The sequence below is a fragment of the Arvicola amphibius genome, chromosome 12 (genome assembly GCF_903992535.2).
Source record: "Arvicola amphibius chromosome 12, mArvAmp1.2, whole genome shotgun sequence".
NCBI classification, from domain to species: Eukaryota; Metazoa; Chordata; class Mammalia; order Rodentia; family Cricetidae; genus Arvicola; species Arvicola amphibius.
In genome coordinates, this window is record NC_052058.2 from 57160886 (window position 1) to 57182777 (window position 21892).

A 21892-nucleotide genomic window follows, 5' to 3' on the forward strand; every position below is an offset into this window, starting at 1 on the left:
TACATGACTAGCATAACATCACAGAGCTTATCAAGTGAGCCAAAACCAGAAACTGCACCCTGTGCTCCCCAGATCCTCCCACAGTTCTGGCCTTGCAGGTGAACTCAAGGAGAAACTGGTTTTGTAGGACACAGAGATACCTTGAGCCTGTTCCATAATGTGCCTGACGGTACAGGAATAATCTGCCACTCCCTCTTCATTGAATATTTCAGTTTCTCAGATATACTTTATAGAAAATATGGAAACATGACATTGTATCAAAAATATTCTGTTTTATAATTGTTTTATTTTGGGCTGTGGTAGGACTGAATTCAGGCTCACTCCCTAGCCAAGCAAGCCCAAGACTGTTCCTTGGAGAGACTAAATCAGGAGGAGGGTGCTTAGAGAGAACACTGTGCTTCCACATAACAGCCATTTCTACGTTAGCCAGAGCAGCTGAGGTGTCTCAAGCACCATGAGGAGCCCTGCTGGTGTTTCCTTACGGAAGGAGGATGTGAGGAGGGTCGTCAGAGTCTCATCTGAGATTCCAGCCACTACATACTTCCTGCACATCCCCTCCCAGCTGTATATAATTATTATGCCCATCTGCATATGATCCTGGGAAATGGTGGGTTAGTGCACACACACAGTAGCAGGTAAGCTAAAAGAGGCTCTATGTATCTGGGAGATACAATCAGATCATAGATATTGTATCAAAAAATTGGGTAGCAATTTTCTTTCTAAATTTTATAATTTAATTGGCTATATAATGATTTGTTTTATCATCTGAACCTATAAAATAGGCAAGGCATTGCTGCACAAATTCTAATTGTTCTTAATAATAAAAATCCAGAGTTAGATATTAGGGGTGAAAGCTGAGAGATCAGAGAAGCAGACCAGCCAGCCACTAGAGAGATCTTTTACCTCTACCAGTGCTCAGACCCAAGGGGTGATCCTGTCCTCAGACTGCTTCAGACTGCACCTCAGACTGCACCTGGGCTCCTGTCTCCTTCCACCTGTATTCCTCTCTCTGTCCAGCCATATCACTCCTGTCTCCACCTCCCTAGTGCTGGGATTAAAGGCATGGGGTCCCAAGTGCTGGGCTCACCTTTGTGTGAGCTCTGTTTCTCTTGTAGACAGAGTCAATCTCACATAGCCCAGGGTGGCCTTGAACTAATGGAGGTCCCTCTGCCTCTGTCTCTCGAGTCCTGGGATTAAAGATGTGCACTGCCATTCCCTGGCTTCTAGTGGCTTAGCTCTGCACTCTGATTTTCAGACAAACTTCATTTGTTAAAACAAAAACAAAATATCATTACAAGGCACTACTGAAAAAACTAAATAACACCAATCAACACGAAACTACTTATTAATAAATTATAGCTGTAGGAAATTAACTGCTGTGTTTTGGTTTTGCACAGAAATCAAAGGTATTTTGAAAATAGAAAAGCCTTAGCATTCATAAAGTTAATGTAGTTTTGTTTTATGGATTTTAATTTTTATTTTACTCTTTAGAGACGGGGCCTCATATAGCCTAAGACTGGGGCTGCTGATCCTTCCTGCCTCTAACCTTCTAAGGGTTAAATTTACAAAAGGGTGTCACCAGGCACAGCATAAATTTTAAAGTCGTATTATATGCTGTACTAATTAGTAGTGTATTTGTCTAAAATAGAGAGTCTAATGCCATATAGCTACTCTAAAACTAAAAAAATAATTATGGCTAGGGTTGCAGAGCCAAACAGGAATCTAAGGACTCTATCAGAGCTTATGATAAAATATTTTATTTAAAAGGAATAAATATGGACAAGTGAGAAGCATTTCAGTTCAAAAATTTCTAGTATTGAAAATAAAGCATGCAAAATTGTTTTCAAATAAATTACCAGATTTTCCATTTAATAGTTCACAAGTGAAGTAAAATCTTAAGGAATAATTACATTCCAAGTTATTTCTTTTTTTATTTTTAATTAAAATATTACATCATTCCTCCTCCCTCTAACCTCACCCTAACTGCTCTCAAATTTTAGCCTCTTTTATCTAGCTATTATTGCTGCATATATGCATAAATATAACCTGTTGAGTTAATTCGGTGTTGAATATATATATGATTTCAGTGTGGACCACTTCGTATCGAATAACCAATTAGGGGGCTCATCCCTGAGGAAAACTAAATCTTACTCTCTCGAGTCAATCATTATAAATTATAAGATTTCTCAAGAGAAGTTGTGTCGATACACTTTGTTGATGTGCGAGAATCCCTATTGAAATCCCCTATGCTTTTTCAGGGCCTGATATTCTGGTAAAGCCTCATAAGGGCAAAGCAGAATTAAAACAGGAGAAAGTTTGGCATCATACTGACAGCATCACCCCTAAGGATCAAACTTATAAAAGCAACCGAGGGAGAGGGAAGGAGACTATGGCTGTGCTGGGGTGAGGGTACCAATTACCACCAGCATTCATAAATCAGCGAGCTCCATCACTCATGTTCTGGTGCTGCTTTTGGGGTACTTAGTGTTTTCTAAACTACCACCATTTTAGCAAATCTTTTATATCTTGTTTATTTCTCCAAGTGATTGGGATCAAATACTACAGTAAGTGTGGGAGTGGAATGAAATAAGCTAACATCCCATCATCCATGTTTGTACAGATAGAGTTAATAATCTTCAAAACATACGTACAAATGGAGATACATTTCAGCCACGTGAAAACAGAGGTTCGGGAGTTTACTAGATCAAACAGCTGGTCAAAGCCAGATCTGGACTTTCAAACAAAGACATGTCTGATGCCAAAAATGAATACTTTGTCCAGATACCAAAAGCAATGAATCAAAAAGAAGACAAATAGGTTGACGAGTTCTGAACAAGTCAAGAGAGCAAGGGGAAGGGAGACAGAAAGGCAGGCTGCCTACACGGCACTCTGAAGAAAACAGACTATGGCCGTAAGAAGAAATCAGCCATCACTATGGACAATCAGATTGGCCTTCATCCCAGGAAGAACAGCTCCGACTAGGTTACTTTCAGTGTTTCTGGCAAGTCATTTAAGATGCCATTCCTGATAATATACACGAAGGAATCTAGGTCAGCACACTACGGCAATACCGGATCTGCCAGGAGTAGTGATATAAGCCTTATTAATATCCAGCAATCAGGAGGCAGACACGGGAGGATCTCTGTGAGTTAGAGGCTAGCCTTGTCTCCGTAGCAAGCTCCGTAGGCCAAGGCCACACCCAGTCTCAAAACAAAGACAAAAACAAAAACCAGAAAACAAGTAAACAAACACCTCTGACAATCCCTGCTTATTGTAGCACTATTTACAACAGCAAAGTGATAAGAATCAGTCTAGTGCCCCTCAACAAGTAAATCAACAAATGGAGTGTTATTCAACCATAGAGAAGAATAAAACTATGTTGTTTGGTGGGCGAGACTGGAGACCATCACATAAAGGGAAATAAGAGAGACGCATAAAAACAAATATTGCATGTTTCTTCTGCATATGGAACTCTCTCTCTCTCTCTCTCTCTCTCTCTCTCTCTCTCTCTCTCTCTCTCTCTCTCTCTCTCTCTCTCTCTTCATAAAAGAAGAAAAGGATAGGAGGGCAAAGTGAGACAAGAGAAGACCAAGAGGAGTGAACAGTTAGAGAGCAGGACGTGCTTGAATAACAATGTCATTAGTAAGCCCGTCGTTGCCTAAATTTGATACAAAATTATATAAATCTAGGAAGTGAAAATTAGTTCATGGGATAGAAAGGGTTACGAGAAAGCAAACTTTAGTATAAACAGCAGTGTGATGTGGTGATGTAAGTTCAAAACTACAGCGGGGTTTGGAAACGCCTTTATTTCAGCTCCATGATTTAGAAGGATTTGCTGGCACAGAATCCTACCACATAGTACTAATAGGTACTAAGGATTCATCCAGGGGAACAATACTTTGGAATTTTGGGCCTCAAAACAGCAACAGAGAGCATTATCCTAAATAGCCTGTTTTTCAAAGAAATTCATTTGTTAAAACTCAATGAAATAATATGCCAGTCATCAAATATATGCCTGACACGATGCTACACTTGTATCTCCTGAAAGGGGGAAGGATACAAATGTTAATGCAGTCACTTGCACATTTAATACAAGTGCAAAGGATCACTGTTAAAAGAGAACTACTGAAAGCTATTTCTAATGCAAATACGACTTAATTGAAGATATTTATAAAGCTGAATAAGATGGCTGAAGGAGTTTAGACCTAACTGAGAAAAGATGCATTGCTAACATTCAAAGGGGAGATGAGGTGTTTGCTGCACAGCATGGAGACCTGTGTTTGGATCTCCAGTACCGACCTAAGAGCCATGTATGGCAGCATGCTTCTGTAAGTCCAGTACTGGGAAGAGGGGGAGTAAAGATAGGCAGATCACTGGAGCTCATTGGTCCGGCACTCTAGCTGAACCAATGAGCTCCCTGGAAGTGAAAGTGTTTCAAAAACTAAGGTAAAACATGGTCGAAGACACTAGCTCTGTACATGTTCTTAAGGCTTTTGCACCTTCATGCCCACGTGCCTATGAACATACCCATAACATATACATATACCAAGAAATAAAATGAAATGTATACAGAATCGAGGAGTGGATACATAATCTCATATCATTTTCTTATATATTGGTGTCTGTTATAATGATGGTTTCGCACTGTGTATGTGTGTACATACACATTACTAAAGCCAGAGCTCAGATTTGGCTAGACTGGCTGGCCAGTGAGCTCTGGGAATCCTCTTGTCTCTCTCTCCATCCTTAGGGCTACAACTGAATGCCACCTCACCTGGCTTCTTCCATGGGTTACACGGGTACTGAGGATGTGAACTTACGCATGTACATTAAAGACTGAGCCACCTTCCCAGCTACCTACAAACTTTTAACTAGTATACCAATAACTTCATTTTATGATCCAATGCACATTTAGTATAAGTACTGAAAATTTTCTTGCAACATATTTTCTGTTGTACTGACATTTATTTATTTATTTATTTATTTATTTATTTATATTCATTGATGATTTTCCTTCAGGTATGTCCTTGTGAGGGTGCCAGATCCCCTGGAACTGAACTTAAAGACAGTTGTGAGCTGTCATGTAGGTGCTGGGAACTGAACCTGGGTCATCTGGAAAAGCTACCAATGCTCTTGACCACTGAGCCACCTCCCCAGCCCCTTGACCTTTTATTCATTATCATGAATCTACAAGACTGCTTGTATAACCTATAAAAGGCCAAGAGCTCTTCAAAACTATTGCACTACCATCTCCTATTTCTACATAGTCTTCGCCCATAAGGCCATCTTCTCTTTACCATTCTCCCCAAGACCATTTGTGCGTGTATGCATGTGTGCATATGTGTGTGTGTTTCTTGATAGGAACCAGGTAACATGTTAGCTACTAAAACAAATGTGCCAAATTCAAAACAAACTATAATGGGAAATAACTGTATATACGAAGAACTGCAGAATTAATTTCTGAGAGATATTTTAATCATCTTGGCTGCTGACCCATCCATGCATATGCAATAGCTAGGTGCTTGCTATGGTATGTGGATGTTTGTATCTCTGTGAGATTCATATATTACATCAGTGTGAGGTGTTATAGTAAGTGCAGACTTCGAAGGCTTATTACCCTTACACAATGGGCCTCCGAAAGCCCCCTGACCCTGGTCCCCATATTGGAAGGCAGAGAGAAGGCACTATCTGAGAAGAAAGAAACAGCCCTTCTCAAACACTGCATCTTCTAAAGCCTTGGGACATCTGGCCTCTAGAAATGTGAGAAATGAATTCCTGCTGTTATGAGCTAGTTTTTACAGCAGCCCAAACAGATTAAGATACTGCCTGAGAATGAATAAGTGACCGGGACTCCAAGTTCAACTAGCACGTGGCCACATAAGCTTCTCATGTAAAGGCCCGAGAAAGTCGCCGAGGTTGATGGTGCTGTTGAAGGGAACGCCACAGAACAGAGCTCCACCTAAAATTCCCATTTGGAAGGACGCACTCGACCTGAGAACACTTATCGAAGACCCTGTCCGGTGAAGCAACCATGACAGCAGTGAGATGCAGACTGTGGTCAGACCTCCAGGAACACCACTTCCTCAGGACTTGAACTCAGCAGCGAAACGCCGATCCTCAGGTGGGTATTACTCCAATGTTTATTTTACCTGAACCTGTGAATCATAACTCCTGTCACTTAACAATCTTCATCTCCACGATGGTTGCTTTCTTCAAAAAGTCAAATGTCCCGTGAGTGTGTCACATTCATTATATCTCCCCCATTTCTGCAGCGCTGAGGATGAACGCCACAGTTCCCCTTTCCTCCGAGCTTCACAAGGCACCTGTTTTCTGCCGGTCGGTATCTGGTGCAGCGCTAGGAGTACAGTGGTGAGTGTCGCTGCTTTCTGGGACAAGCTGTTTTCATCACCCATAATAAATAAACAGAATAATTTAGTTGACTTAAGGAGCTAGGATATCCTGGCCAAACGTTTATTTATTATGTATTTATTTATTTTACAGTGCTGGGAATTGAACTGAGGCCTTGCACATGCCAGCAAGCACTTAAATGCTGTGTCATGCCCCAGCCCTATTAAAATCAACTTTTAAAATATTCGTATCCTCCATGACTGGACAGCTGTGAGCAACCCCTGGATTACCCTCCCTCAGTTTCCATGGACACCAGTAGAAAGGCAAGAGAGGAAGAAACATGCCGGAGTGTAGCACGGTACTCCGTGTTCTTATTACCAAAATTCAACACCAGCTTTCTGCTTTTAATAATGTAATGAAAACTGTTGACCCAGTCCCCATAAGATATGGGGATGTCGTGGAGCTCATCACTGGAGCAGACACGGTTTAAAAAAGACTGATAATGGAAGAATAACAGCCTTGTTGACTTTGTCCTGGGGCCTGCGTGAGAGAAGGGGTGTGTGCTGAAGCAAAACACTGAAGTCGGCTTTATCCACATTCCAAATGGGGAAATCAAGATAAATACGAATGAAGCAAAAGCAGGACAAAAGCACAAACGGATGCAGAGGTAAGCTCTGTGATTGGCAGCTACAGGTGCTTGAAGAGCCCTCTATATGGCCACTAGGTTAGGACTGTCAGCTCCACAGGGGCCAGATCACCCCGCAGACACACCTTCCCTAGCAGTCTGGGAGGTTTAGTTAGTTAAAGTAGGAAGACCCACCCTAAATGTAGGCAGGACGATTCTCTTAGGCTGGGGTCTTGAATTGAATGAACAGGAGAAAAAGAAGCTGAGCTAGAATTCGTCTCTCACTGCTTCCTAACCGCAGACACAATGTGATCAGCTGCCTGAATCTGGCTGCCACGACTTCCTCACCATGATCAGCAGTATTCTGAACTATAGGCCAAGCTAAACCTCCCCTTCCCTAAGTTACTTTCCTTGGGCATTTTCCCATAGCAACAAAGTGTATAACTAATACAGCTACCATGTCAAAAGCCACAGAGTGCCAGGCTGGGGGCCAGCATGGGTCTGACTGTAAATCTAAGATCACACAAAACATAAAAATACTGACCAACGATGTGCTTAGATTTGAAAGACAAAATGGAATAGAGAACATTATAAATAGAAAAACGGGATCAAGAAGGGCATGATTAATATTTATCTTAGTAGGAATACATACTCTTGAAAACAACAACAAAACGTGTTTCTCTGGGGCCTAGGAAAGTACCTGGCAAGCTAGATGCTCAGGAAATTTTCCACTGCCATGAAGAGACGGACAGATGAACAGACAGAGAGATGGGGGAAAGAGTGTCTAAAGGAGAACGATCAACTGGGACCAGCTACTTTAATTCAGGTCTGAGAGGGATGACGGCGAGAATGATGGGGAAAACCTACATGCTAGATTAGCAATTAGTCATAAAGCAATGAGAAGCAGCACCTGCTCGTAATCTGTCTTAACAATTATCAGCACCTATGTGACTTCATTAACCTCTGAGGCAATAAAGGTGACATTCAACAGATTACTAGTTTGGGCCTCTGTGCCTACAGCTGCCCAAATGACTTTAGCCAGCTGCGTCAGAAGTCGGCAGCACCTGAGGACCTGCCGCCTCAAGCCAGCTGCTTCCAGTAAGGCAGAGCAAAAGGTGGTTGCTGAAGAACAAACTTCATTTTGCTTTGAACGTTCCGAGAATATAGTGAATCATTAAAAATTTATGACCAGTCACAGGAGGCAAATAAGCCAGCAGTTCCTACCTCCCTTAGCTACAGCACGATAAGCACGGGAAACGGAAACAGGGCAACCACGCTAGGCTTTAGGCAAAAACGCATTTTATGCTTGTCCTTGAGATGCACTTCCCAAATCCACACACTTGGGAAGCCGAGGAGAAAGAGCTCCAGTTCACAACCAGTTTTCACCTGATGGTTTCAGACAGAGCACAAGAGCAGCAGCAACAAATGGCGTGGCTTACATCAGTGCACTGGAGGCACAGGCAGGAGGATAGCGAGTTCAAAGCCAACCTGCGCTTCACAGGGAGCGCCAGGCTAGCCTAGGCTATCTACTAAGCCCACCGTCTCAAAATGACAGAAAACCAAACCAAAACAACAACAAAAATCAATAAACAAACTCACGTGCTCCCCCAAATACACAACCATCCCCCCCCCTTTGCCTATACTTTTAAAGGGCAGGATGAAGAAAAGCCGAGAAAACCACAGCCAGTCAGCTTCATCCAAAAAGGGCTTTTGTTTTCTAAACTTTTTCTTTTTGAACCCTATCCTTAAAAAAAAAAAAAAAAAAAAAAAAAAAAAAAAAAAAAAAAAAAAAATCTCTTGACTTCTGAGGTCACTGCCATGTGAGAAATCAAAGTCACACGCTCATATTAAGGAAAACCTCTCTGGAAATCAAGGGCAAACATGGCTTCAGCTGCCTTCAAGCGAACGCAATGGCTGTGGAGTCTTTCCACACCATCTCCGGCCAATCCGCATCTCTGAACTTGTGATTCGATTTGCAGAGGCCCAGAAATCAAAGAGACATTAACAAGGAGGAAAGCCAAGTGCAGACACGTGACCTGGCAGAGGCTTTGTGACTTGTTACACGGCCCAGCCTTACAGGGACCCTTGTTTCCCTATGAGACTGGCGAATTTCCCACAGTAAAAGCCTGGCTTGCCATCTGGTCTGCTTGCGCAATTGAAATTCTCCCTATAACCAGATTACAGGCTTCTAGGAGACAGTGACTATCATTTACTTCTTTTGAAAGTCCTTAGTTACATAAAAATACCAACACTGAAATCAAGGTCCAAAGAAATAAAGACGTGTGATAGATCTTGGTAAAATGGCAAAAATGAAATATTTGGTACCTTAAAAGACTCAAAACTAATATTTTAACTTTTTTGCTATGTATTTCCAGAAAGAATCTAAAGGTCCCCTTTGCCCCTTACTTATGGCTCCCCTGGCTGACACCTTAGAGAACACAGCTGGTACGGTGTTACATAATGCCAGGGCCAGGCCTACCCTGAGGGACTGCTTGTCGTCAGCTAACCGCAGCACTGAAGGAGAATTGGCTCTGAGACAAAACAGAAATGCTGGGTCTAAATATATTAGCACAATAACCGTAAAGTAGTTATATACTATTTATACTTAATATTCAATTACAGAATTGACTCCATTTGGTCCATAAACCATGTGATAGCAAAGAAAATACCAATATACATGCTATCTCTAAGCTTTGCGACTGTCAAGGTCATAGCGGGGTTGGGGGAGGTGGGGGTGTTTACGCCTCTCTCCCCTAACCACCACACCACTAGCCCTGGAAATGTATGCGTTGGACATTTTCCATTTGGCCCTCCGGGTCTTCAATCAGATTTTCTGTAGTCGGCACCGGGCAGGCGAGCTACATGGACTTCAGCGAAGGACTCCTTTACCTTGTAGCTGTCGCACGGATTTGCTAGAAGACCAAGACGGAAGGTCTAGAACGAGCACGGGGGTAAGATGCGTATGTTGCCTGCTCCCAGTCAGATCACATTTAGTTGCCGGGCTTCACTCAAGCCCACAGCTCGTGTCAGCCCCTCCACTGCCGCTATCCCTGACAGCTCCCATCCTCCACTGCCGCTATCCCTGACAGCTCCCATCCTGCACCCCGGCAAGCCCCTAACCGCTCTCTGGTGTTGCCAGGTCCTGCTCCTGCAGCCTGTACTGCTTTATCAGGGTCTCTGGCTCTGCCCACACCTTTGGAACTCATCCCTTAGTCGTTTCTTCCACTCACGTGCCCATTACTGTGCCCAGCTAGGATCTAGAAACAATACTTCAGAAACCCCCTTCTCCCCCCCTTCACATTTACGGTTCCAGAACATTCAGAAGAGGACAAGATTTTTGGTGACTTGTGATTTCAATGTCACATCCAAGAAAGCTTTGTTTGACACAATACTGCAGGATGTAGACCTATACTTCATTCTAAGAGATTTCTTATTTGGGGTCTTATATATAGGTTGGGGTTTTTGTTAGTTTGTTTTAGCTACTTTTCGTGTGTGATATTAGCTAAGAGTCTAAATGGATCCCTGTACAAGAAAATACTCAATTGTCCCAGCAATAACTGCTCAAATACTACTTTTACCCCATTGAATGGTACTGGCATTTTTGTCAAAGATCAATGTGTCACCAAGAGTTTGCTCCTGGGTTCCAAACTCTGTTCCTCTAATCATCAAGCCCATCCCTATGCTGCATCACCATGCCTACAGTGCAAAACTTTAGATCTCTCAAATCAGGAAAAGCAAGTCTTCGGATTCTGTATTTTTAAAAAAACTGCCATGACTGGGGCTGGAGATACATGGAAGAAAACGGTGTTGCTGGTAAGCTGACAGGGGCCTAGTGGCTGCAAGCACGACCGTCCTTCTATACAGCCATCAAGGCCTTGTGAACACCGGCCGGCCAGTGTTAATAGCCCTGATTGGCAGAGTCGGCCTGAAGAGGTTCGTATTAGGATAGTATTTTCTTCCATGTGTTTGCCTACATTGTCTCACATAACTCAGATATTATTTTATGCTAAAGCTTTACTTAGCTTTTTATTAAGTCAAACAATGTTTTGGTCGCATAACAGATTTCAAGAATGCTATTTTCAAATTTAATCTAACAGAAGAATTCATTATTTACATTTTTTTTTTACTTAAGAAGAAAAAGTTTATCTTTCCCTTTATGAGACCATCTGTGGTGTGTGCACTCCTGATTTCTACAAGGATGGCATCTGAAGGGCACCAATATGACTCAAGTGAATAACATTGACTGAGACAGAAAGGACATCACCCAATGGAGGAGGAGCGCCACCTAGTGTTCACTGCGGTTACATGTCACCATAGCTGGTACATGCGTCCATTTAGTCCTGCAGTTATCAATTCTAGAAATGGAAGATTTTCAAAAACAAAGTTAAAGTGTCTTTGTACAGCTACATGAAAGAAAAAAGGTTAAACATCTTGGACCTGACTATAACACATTAGAAAGAGCCATCTCTCCCACTTCCCTTCATCCTTTTTTATGGGCCTGCTGCTATTCACAATTTAGAGCTCACAGTCTGCTAAGCATTAACTGACAATTTCGGTCTCAGAAGAGTTGGAATTAGAAAACGCAGTCTCTCCCAACTCTGAAGCACTACTGTGCCACGCCACACTGATCTACGCCAGTCCCAGCCCTCTTGACATCTGTTGCCATCCTGTTCCTCGCTGCTGATTCTGTCTGAGGGGCCTGATTGGATCCTAGACAAACCCTCTCACCCACCCTGTAATCTTTTTACTTTTAATGTTTTTATTTTCGACATTATAACTACATCATTTCCCCCTTCTCTTTCCTCTCTGTGAACCCTCCTGAGTACCACCCCCTTGCTCTCTTTCAAGTTCATGGCCTCTTTTTCTTTAATTAGTATTGCATGTGTGTGTTCTTAAACATATACATATAGCCTGCTCAGTCCATATAAAGTTACTACCCCAGGATCTTTACAGCCAACTCTCTCTGACAAGATCTCTGCACAGCAAATTTTCTCTGACAGGATCTGTGCACAGCCAATTCTCTCTCTGACAGGATCTCTGCACAGCCAACTCTCTCTGACAAGATCTCTGCACAGCAAATTTTCTCTGACAGGATCTGTGCACAGCCAATTCTCTCTCTGACAGGATCTGTGCACAGCTAACTCTCTCTGACAGGATCTGTGCACAGCTAACTCTCTCTGAGAGGATCTGTGCACAGCCAACTCTCTCTCAGAAGCCCTTTTTCCTTCTAGGGATCCTAGAGGATGCGGCACCATGGTATCTCTCAGAATAATGAGGAGAAATTTCCATGATTATTCAACCGCCAGTCCTTTCTATATCCCTCACTCTGCAGCCTTATAATTTCCTTCATTTCTCTTAATAAGAAATACATCTCATTATACCATATTGTATTATATACTTCTTGTCTAAAATTATATATTTTCCCAAAGTCAGCCTTTTTAGCTCCATAAGCATTTCAAGGTTGTCTAGAAAGAATAGTGAGAGAGAGTCACATAGTAGAAATTTAACAGTAATTGGGTATGAATAAAACCAGGCTTCTCTCTGAATAAACATCTACTCCTCTTGATCTAGAATTCTAGATTTTCCGACAGTACTGAGTAGGCCTTGAAAAAAAAGTTCTCTGGCAAACGACTAGTGAGGATGTGCACAGGAAGTCAGCTGTGCACAGGAAGTCAGCTGTGCACAGGAAGTCAGCTTCCTTCCTTCCCACCACCTCTCGCAGCGCTCTTCTTAGGGTGCTCATCCTTCCTATTCCCCGACAGTGCAGAATTATATTCTCTGTGCATTGACTAGCCACCTCCTGAGAGGCTGGGGCTACAGTTGTCACAAAAGAGAAAAAGTTTTCAATTTCAAACACTATCATTAATTTTGAAAAACCCGAAGATTTGTAATAATATATACACATATAAACATAGAAACAGATGATGTACAAAAGTACTTTCTAATAGACACAAAGTCTGTATCTTTACACTCACAATTCATAAAAAGGAGTCAATGAGAAAAACATTAACAGAGAAGAGAGCAAGTCTGTTACACAATTAATTGTACAGGTAAAAAAGTTGAACTCTTAGCAATGAACCACAATGACATGGTTTCCTACTGCCTCCAAATGCCTTCTGGTAAATTTAGGGAACTGTTGTTGGCATTAAAATGTGTAAGTTTCATTTTGGATTTATACATATTCATATGTTAAATAAAGCATAAAGCTCACTGAATAAAAATAACACAGAAAAAACTATAAAGTTAGCTAACTTTGTTATTTTTAATTAACATTTCTTGGGTTGGGGAATTTAGCTCAGTAGTAAAGAGCTTGCCTAGTGGGTTTGGTCTCCATCATTGGAAAAAACAATAAACAAATAATTAATATCATGTCACAGTGATTAGTCTGTGTCCCTCTATTTCTGAAATCTCTCTTAAACCTTGTCAAAAACAAAACAGTAGAAGCTTGTGTCTAATAGCCATGCATCATTAAACAAAAATCTCATGCCAGATGTGGGATACTTCCTTTTGTGTTGTTGCTCAGAGAGATTCCAGAGGTTCCCTACACAATATAGGCTCTTGTCATTCCTTTTGATTGTCCATCAGAATTAGTTGATAAAACTGTATTGCTGCAGGGCGGTGGTGGCACACGCCTTTAATCCCAGCACTTGGGAGACAGAGGCAGGCAGATCTCTGTGAGTTCGAGGCCAGCCTGGTCTATAAGCGCTAGTTCCAGGACAGCCACCAAAGCTACAGAGAAACCTTGTCTTAAAAAAAAATCAAAAAACAAAACAAAACAAAATGTAAGTTCATTTCATTTGGGGCTGGAGAGATGGCTCAGAGGTTAAGAGCACTCTCTGCTCTTCCAGAGGTCCTGAGTTCAATTCCAAACAACCACGTGGTGGCTCATAACCATCTGTAGTGAGATCTGGTGCCTTCTTCTGGTCTGCAGGCATACATGCAGGCAGAACACTGTATACATAATAAATAAATAAAATCTTAAACAAGTTGGTGGCATTGATTTATATCCCTCCATGACTCCTTTCCCCACATCCTCTCCAGAGTTTGCATCATTTACTTGATGATTTCATCCTCACTGGAGTGAGGTGAAATCTGAGTGGACATTTCATTTAAAAATATATATATATTGCTGAAAATGCTATACATACCTTTGGTGCAAGATATAGAGAAACCAAACTGGAATTGGACTGTAAGCTTCTTCCCTGCTGACCAGCTTTCATAGTGCCAGAGGATGCAATGCAGGCTGCTGGGGGAAGAAAAGGCATCAATAACCATTGAATCCCAGATGATGACCCTATGAACTACAACACCTACTGGCTAGGCAAGATGTGCTCATCACGGCAACAACAGCACAGCTGTTACGGGGCAACCACACACTCTGAGTAGTTTCCAGGCCTGCCCACCAAGAGGAAATCCAGGTCTGGTACTGTAAACCCAGTTAAAGCCCATGGACGAGGAGGGGAACTTATTACTGTTGGTTAGCTAAAATGAGTGCCAAGTTGTCTTTTAAACACTTATGTGTATACCCACAGACAGATGCGACTCTCATTCTTAATCAGGGAAATATCTCTTGTAATGAGCACTGGTGAATACAAGGATGTATGGCTGTTCAAGACACTAAAAATAAGTGACAATCAAGTGCTCCACCCTCCATAGGGCAGTCATACCGCCTGCTTTAAGACTGGCTCAAGAGGGGCAGAGAAACTGTAAAGACCCAAATACAGTAAGAAATGCTACGAAACACTGTCATAAGCATGATTCAATCAAGGCAATCATGATCTCACATCAAAATGGGCTTGAGCAGACTGGGCCTGTCAAACAGCAACAACAGGTGATGTCAAGGCCCAGCTGGCCCTACTTCTCCCTGATGAACTATGGTCTACTGATCAATCCTGGGGGAGAGCCAGAGTTGTCTGTAGTTATTTAGCCACTGATGGGACCACCAAGCTCTAATGGGTGGGTACAAATCCCCAGTCACATAGATGGCTCTTGTTCAACTCAGTTTACAAAACAAAACAAAAAGACAAAACTGTAGAAAGGGGACTAGGATGGTGAGTAATTGTGGTGGGGGGGAGATAAGAGAGGGCAAGCATGACAATAACCAGAAAGCAATATACACATATATATGAGATCATCAAAAACAAATTTAATAAAAGCTAACAACAGCTAAGATCAATATACTTACAGTATATAAAGTATTAGGGTAAGTATCATATCATTTAATTACAACAATATCTCTATAATGAGAGTAATGTTTTTATCAACCTCATTTTACAAACAAGAAAACTGTCCCTTTCAGTCTTATGTTAAAATAACACTCTCTTAAGCTCCTTAAAGAGAGTGATCTGAATTATTTCTGCTTTTAAAAAGTTAGTCTTAGCTGGGTGGTGGTGGTGCACATCTTTAATCCCAGCACTCAAGAGGCAGAGGCAGGCAGACCTCTGTGAGTTCAAGGCCAGCCTGGAAGTTCCAGGAGAGTCAGAGCTGTTACACCAAGAAACCCTGTCTCAAAGGAAAAAAAGTTAGTCTTACCTTTGTATGTCATATGCGTGTTATACTGCAACAATTCAACAGAAAAGCAGAGAGTTCAGGAGCTTTTTCCATGTGCTCATTTCTAATGAACTGTTCCAAGTTCATTTTGTATTTCAGTGACATGTGTATGAAAGATATTAAAAAACAAAAAACCCATAAAGCTCTTAGTAGCTCTAAAGCTGGAGCTAATCAAATGTATATAGAAGCCACACTCTTTGCATAAAAACAATTGTGAAAAGTATTCAGATAATCAAAGGAATATAATTATCTTTTTAAAATTTAGATGCATGGGGTAAAATGCAGTAAGTTACTTAACAAAAAGATGCTTGACACAAACAATAGAAATGAACTTGCCACAAGATGGAGGGATTTTAATTTTTTCAAGGCCATATTTTTTAACCCAAGGAGTGAGGAATGATGAGGTCTGAGTGCTCCAATTATCTTTTAATGATAAAATGTTACTGAAAATCAAAATCAAAGAACTACAAGCTACAGAAGCAAATATTCAATTAATCCATTTAAATTGAGTAGAAATCCACAGATATCAGATGCAATGCTTGATTAAATATAATCAGACATGTTTTGCTGCCCACCCCACAAAACCAAATGGGTACTTTTGCGGGGGGGGGGGGGCGGTGTCTGGTTTTGCAAGACAGAATTTTCCTGTGAACCCTGGCTGTTCTAGAACTCACTATATAGATCTGACTGGTCTTAAAACCTGGAGATCTGCCTGCCTCTGCCTCCTAAGTGCTAGGATTAAAGGTGTGCCATCACTCAGCAACCAAATGGTTCTTTTAAGATATATTTTTTATTAATTCTATGAGAATTTCATACAATGTACATGGATCACATTCGCTCTCCATTCTTCCCTCTAACTCCTCCCACATCCACTCCCCACCTCCTCACCCTTTCTCAGCTTCAGGTCCTTTTTCTCTCAGCAGCACACCACATCCACTCTGTGGTACCCATACACTCATGGTGGGCTGCCATCCTAAAAGTGAATTAGAGACCAAGTCTTCCTATTTCTCATCCTCTCCTCTCTTTTCTCTAGCCTCTAAATGCTTCCATCAGGAAAATGAATCTATAAGAGAACTTGAAGAAAAATGAATTTAATATACAAAAGTAAATTTCTCAAGAGTAAAAGTGGACAAGAATACTATTAACTTCAAATGGTTATTTCTGAAGCTTGTTTTGGATTTTAATCCCAACTGTCTTCTCATTAGGGAGTAATCTGGTTATTATGAAAACAATATATTTCATATGGATAGTACATTACAGCTTATGAATTACTTTTGTAAAACATTCACTCTTTGATCCTCATATAAGTGCCTTAAGGTCATCTGAATAAGAAGTAGCTTTCTGATCTTATGGATGAGAAAACTTGCCCTAGAAGATCCCACAATGCCTGGTTGGTAGGTGCTGAAGCCAGGACCGCAATAAAGATTGCGAAACTCCAGTTCTAGCTCTGCATCAGGGCCTGCGACAAGCTGCTGCCTCCGTACAGCTGGCCAAGGGAGGACTGGAGCAGAGGATTTTTAAGCCAGCTTCTAACTTCTTCACTTTAAATAGACAATACATTTCAAATTTTAACACTTTATGAGAGCTATGAAAAAAGAATTACAGAGAAATATTATAGGTAAATATTAACAGTTACTTTAACTTATATAACATGCAGCAATTGGTGATCTTTCTCAATAGTCTAAGAAAAGTAGGTTTTCTTAGTAAAGGAGCAAATCTATTGTTAGATATATGTATATAATGTTAGATGTATGCATGTAATCTTAGCTGTATATATGTAATGTTAGATGTATGTATGTAATGTTAGATGTATGTATGTAATCTTAGATGTATGCATGTAATGTTAGATGTATGTATGTAATCTTAGATGTATGCATGTAATGTTAGATGTATGTATGTAATCTTAGATGTATACATGCAATGTTAGATGTATGTATGTAATCTTAGATGTATGCATGCAATGATAGATTTATATAATGATAGATACATGTAATGTTAGATGTATGTATGTATGTAATGATAGATGTATGTATTCAATGACAGATGTATGTATGTAATGTTGGATACATGTATGCAATGATAGATGTATATAATGATAGATGCATGTATGTAATGAATAGAAACATCAGCTCTGATTGTTAGAGACACAGGAACCCTGGCATTCTACTGGCAGAGTACAAATCGGTGAAACTTCTGGGGTAACTTGGCAGCATATTAAGACCTTAAAAATGCTGACAACTCCTCACTTTGTTATTACCTTTTTAATTTATTCTAAAGAAGTAACAGACTGTGTAAAGTGTGTTATATAGAGTAATAACAAAACAAATTAATATGTGGATTGATTCAACCAGAGAAAATGAAAATATAAAAGGTAATTCTTAAAACTAATCCAGAAAAAACATACAAGATATAGTAAGTGAGGAAAACATATTTTAAAAACAATGTATATGGCAGAATCACATATACACATACATAAATATGTGCCTAGGGTGTTTCATCAAAACAGTAATAGTGGGGCTGGAGAGATGGCTCAGCGGTTAAGAGCACTGGCTGCTCTTCCAGAGGGCCTGAGTTCAATTCCCAACAACTACATGGTGGCTCAAAACCATGTATAATGAGCTCTGGTGCCCTCTTCTGGCCTGCAGGCATGCATGCAGACAGAACACTGTATATATAATAAATAAATAAATCTTAAAAAAATAATAGTGATTGTGTACAATAGTTTTTCATATTTCTACAGCAGAATAAGCTGTATATATCTACCTTTATCTATCTATATCAATATTTATATATTTATACATATGTTTAATTTTAATATATTAGGTCTATGAACAAGGATTAAATTAAATTCAAAAATCATCAGAGAGGCTTACAGCCGTCACATAGGCATAGAGAAGCACATTTAAAGAATAAAGAAATGTGCCTAAAACAGAAGACAAGATGAGTCAGTAGAGATAACAATAGCAACTTAATAGGCAGGTGTAAGGAACAAAAATGAGCGTGAGGTGAACGGCACATTTTCGTGGCTGTCATGTCTTACATCATGTCATGACTAACAGAAGATCTTTAAAAGCCAGTTTTCAGAAACACCGTCATTTAGACAATATTTGCAGAAGGCAATGGAGGTTTACCTCATTAGAAGCAAAAGCTATTTCTAGACAAAACTTCAAATCGTTCGCTGCTGCAATGAATCATCAAGAAAGGCGGTAGAAGAGCCTCTGAGAAAACCACACCTTATCAACACCCACTTGCTCACACTCACTACACCTTATGGACGTTGTTATAGAAACCAGAAACAGCCAGAATAGGACAATCAAGTTATAAAACAGCGATTATAAGGCAAGAAATCAGAAATCTCTAGTCTCCAAAGGGAAGAGAAGAAAAATATTTCCCAGAAAATTTCTATAGTGAGCATTACAGATAGGAGAAATGGCACTGTTAGACCAAGCTAATGTGGCTGAAGCTTAAAGGTAGAGCCAAAGTAAAAGAGAAATTAATTATGGAATAGATAAGCTATATGAGACACATTATGTTGGTATATCTAAAATAAAATCTAAACTCCTTTCCAAGCTCCATATATTTCAGTATCTTGGGTTCCCGCCCCCCTTCTCCAGCCCCCACTTTGTCCAGGTTCTCTAATGTCCCTCTGCACTAACCGTGCCTCCGCTCAGAACCCACCCCAGGAAATCTTTCCAACTACCAAAACCTCAGCTTGAAAATCACATCTCCGTGAGGACCTTCTGTGGATGCATGTCACATTGTTATACCCTCGCTACTTCATCTCTTCTCTTTCTGCACGTGTGCATGCGTATGTACATGTGTGTGTGTATGTATAGACAGGGTCTCACTATATAACTCTGGCTGGCCTAGGACTCACTATGTGTATGTTTATGTATGAGTGTACGGGTACGCAAGAACACGTATGCATGTGCACATGGAAGATAGGAGTTATCCTTGGGTAACATTCCTCAGGTACCACCTACTTTTAAAAAGTTTTTGTTTGTTTGTTTGCTTGCTTGCTTTTTTGAGACAGGGTTTCTCTGTGTAGCATTGGAGCCTGTCCTGGAACTTGCTCTGTAGATCAGGCTGGTGTCAAACTCATTAAAAAATATTTTTATACTTATTTATATTGAATGTGTATATTAGAGAAGATGTGTAGAAGTCACAGAACAACTTAAGGGAGTTGGTTCTCTCCTTTCATGACATGGGTCCCAACGATAAAAGTCAGGATTGTTATTGTTTGTTTTTAGACAGGTCTAGAACTTACCAAGTAGGGTAGGCTGGCTTACCAGTTCACCTGTCTCTGCCTCTCCAGTGTGGGATTACAAGCACGTGCCACCATGTCTAGCTTTCTCTCCATGTGCATTTTGGGGACTGAATGCAGGTCATGCTTGCACGACAAACCCTTCACCAACTGAGCTATTCTCCAGCACTGGGTATATACTTCAGAGTGAGAAAGCCACACTGCAGACACAACCTCCGTGTGCCTTTCTCTCACACAACACATCTATCCGTCTGTGCCTACACTGCACACACAGTGAGGAGGGGCAGCAAGCTCCTCCCCTTGCCCCACACTCTAAAACATCTCACTCTTCTCAGAAAGTGCGGACAGCACATGATACAGTAGAAAGATCAAGATGTCGAGAAAAACATGAAATTTTTACTTAACTGTTTTTAGGCTTTTTAAAAAAATCAGTGTTTTTTTTTTTTGACAAAAAGCACCATCTCTAGGTTAAAGAGGAATAAGATGAATCTGCATGCCTGGAGAGTTCCACTCTTTTACCCTAAGGTATATCACTCTACAAAGTATACCATGTTTCGGTTTTCATGGATCCTGAGTCACAGTGAGAAATGTACTTTACATAAAAATCATTATATACACACAGACGCACGCACACACACACATACACACACACACACACACACTAGATCAAATGCTACTTCGTGGCAAAGATGGGTATTGTATAATAGGAGCGAGGGATGTCAAGAGCAAAAGTGGATGACTGATCTCTTGACACTCCCTTCTCTAAAGCAGAAATACAAGGCTACAGAATAGATAAAAGCATTAATTAGCCGAGATCAATGTGATACTTAAACACATTGCCTATTAGATTCTGTCAAGCACCTATAAAGAAGAAAAGAGGAGGAGGAATGGGGTTTGTGAAGTAAGGTTTGAAAAGGTCTCTACAGGAAAGAGGAAGAGATTAGGTTAAGGGAGGGGGGACTGCTGAACAGCAATGAGATGCGGGGACTGTCTCTTGCTAAGTCACACCCATACCCATCTGAAGGCATATTCTACCATGTCCAGCCCACCATGCTCAAGGGCCGAGAAGACTGGAGATGAGTTAACTAGAACGCTTTGGTGGAGCAATGGGTGAATTAAAACCATCTAAAAGCTTATTTAAAAAGAAAAATCACCACGCCCCTTTCCTATTCAATCACAATGTACGGTGGTGCTCGTGAATTCTAGAAACTCTCCCACTAATCTTGAAAGACATGCCTGCTAAAACACAGAGACCTGGAAAGTATGCAATAACCTAGAAGCGGAGCCAACAGACATCTATTATTAAACTGTCCTGGTAGGAGATGCAAAGCCGAACTCCACCACTTGGGAGAAGAGACTCCAGGACTTAGGGAGATTCAGATCCAGTTAGTGTGGAGACCCCACCACGTCGGTAAGCGGCTGCACGCTTGGAAAATGCAAAAGATGAACAATGCAAACTTATAGACTGCTTATTCGAAATAATGTCTCATCGGGTGTTCTCAGATCTCAAATCTCTCCCCGTTACCCTCTGTTACATTACTCTAGCTTGAGGTTTCCGTAGCTAAAGTGGAAGTTAGGGGGCTGCAAGAAAAAAAAAAGGGAGAGTAGGGACAGAAGGAACTGCGCGGAGCGAGATAAGGCGGAGAAGAAGGAGGCATGGGGTCGCCTCTGAATGCCCAATAGCCCAAAGGCTTGGACGCTCAGGTACCAGGGCCCAGGAGCCTTTTTTCGAGCCTCCTATAATACTCACCATAGTTTGTGGGTCTCAGCACAGGAAATGGTTATCTTTAAACAGGAAGACAACACCACCAATGATCCGGTTACTCTGGCAACACAAGCCCCGCCTTTCTCCAGACCCTGTCCAACGCCTCCTCGAACACTCTTCGTCTCCATTGGCTGGGAGTAACCAGACCCCTCCCATTCTCGCAAAAGCCCACCCTTCACGTCATCGCCCGTGGCAACGCGACGCCACCTTCTCCCTTCCAATGTAGTCACTTCCGTTTGGTTATTAGTGACCTGGAAGTTTAATCCTATATACGGCTTGCTTTTTATATATATATATATATATATATATTCTTCTTTTTAAAGTAAACATCTTTTCGCTT

The 21892-nt window shown here is 41.1% G+C and overlaps 1 protein-coding gene across 3 annotated transcripts in view; it reads right to left on the minus strand.

Annotated features, from left to right (window-relative positions):
- The window catches only part of Nme7 (NME/NM23 family member 7), a 135592-nt gene extending 113927 nt beyond the window's left edge, over positions 1–21665 (minus strand). The window contains exons 1-2 of one of the 3 annotated variants that reach the window (XM_038348828.1): positions 21538–21665; positions 14122–14216 (exon numbers count right to left, since the gene is read on the minus strand). In XM_038348828.1, the coding sequence (XP_038204756.1) occupies positions 14122–14193 (72 nt within the window). In that variant the 5' untranslated portion in view covers positions 14194–14216; positions 21538–21665. Of the gene's footprint in view, positions 1–14121; positions 14220–16411; positions 16582–21537 lie in introns of those variants that run through there. The other 2 variants (XM_038348827.1, XM_038348829.1) reach the window with 2 other exon arrangements.
- Between the last annotated feature and the right edge of the window lie 227 nt (positions 21666–21892).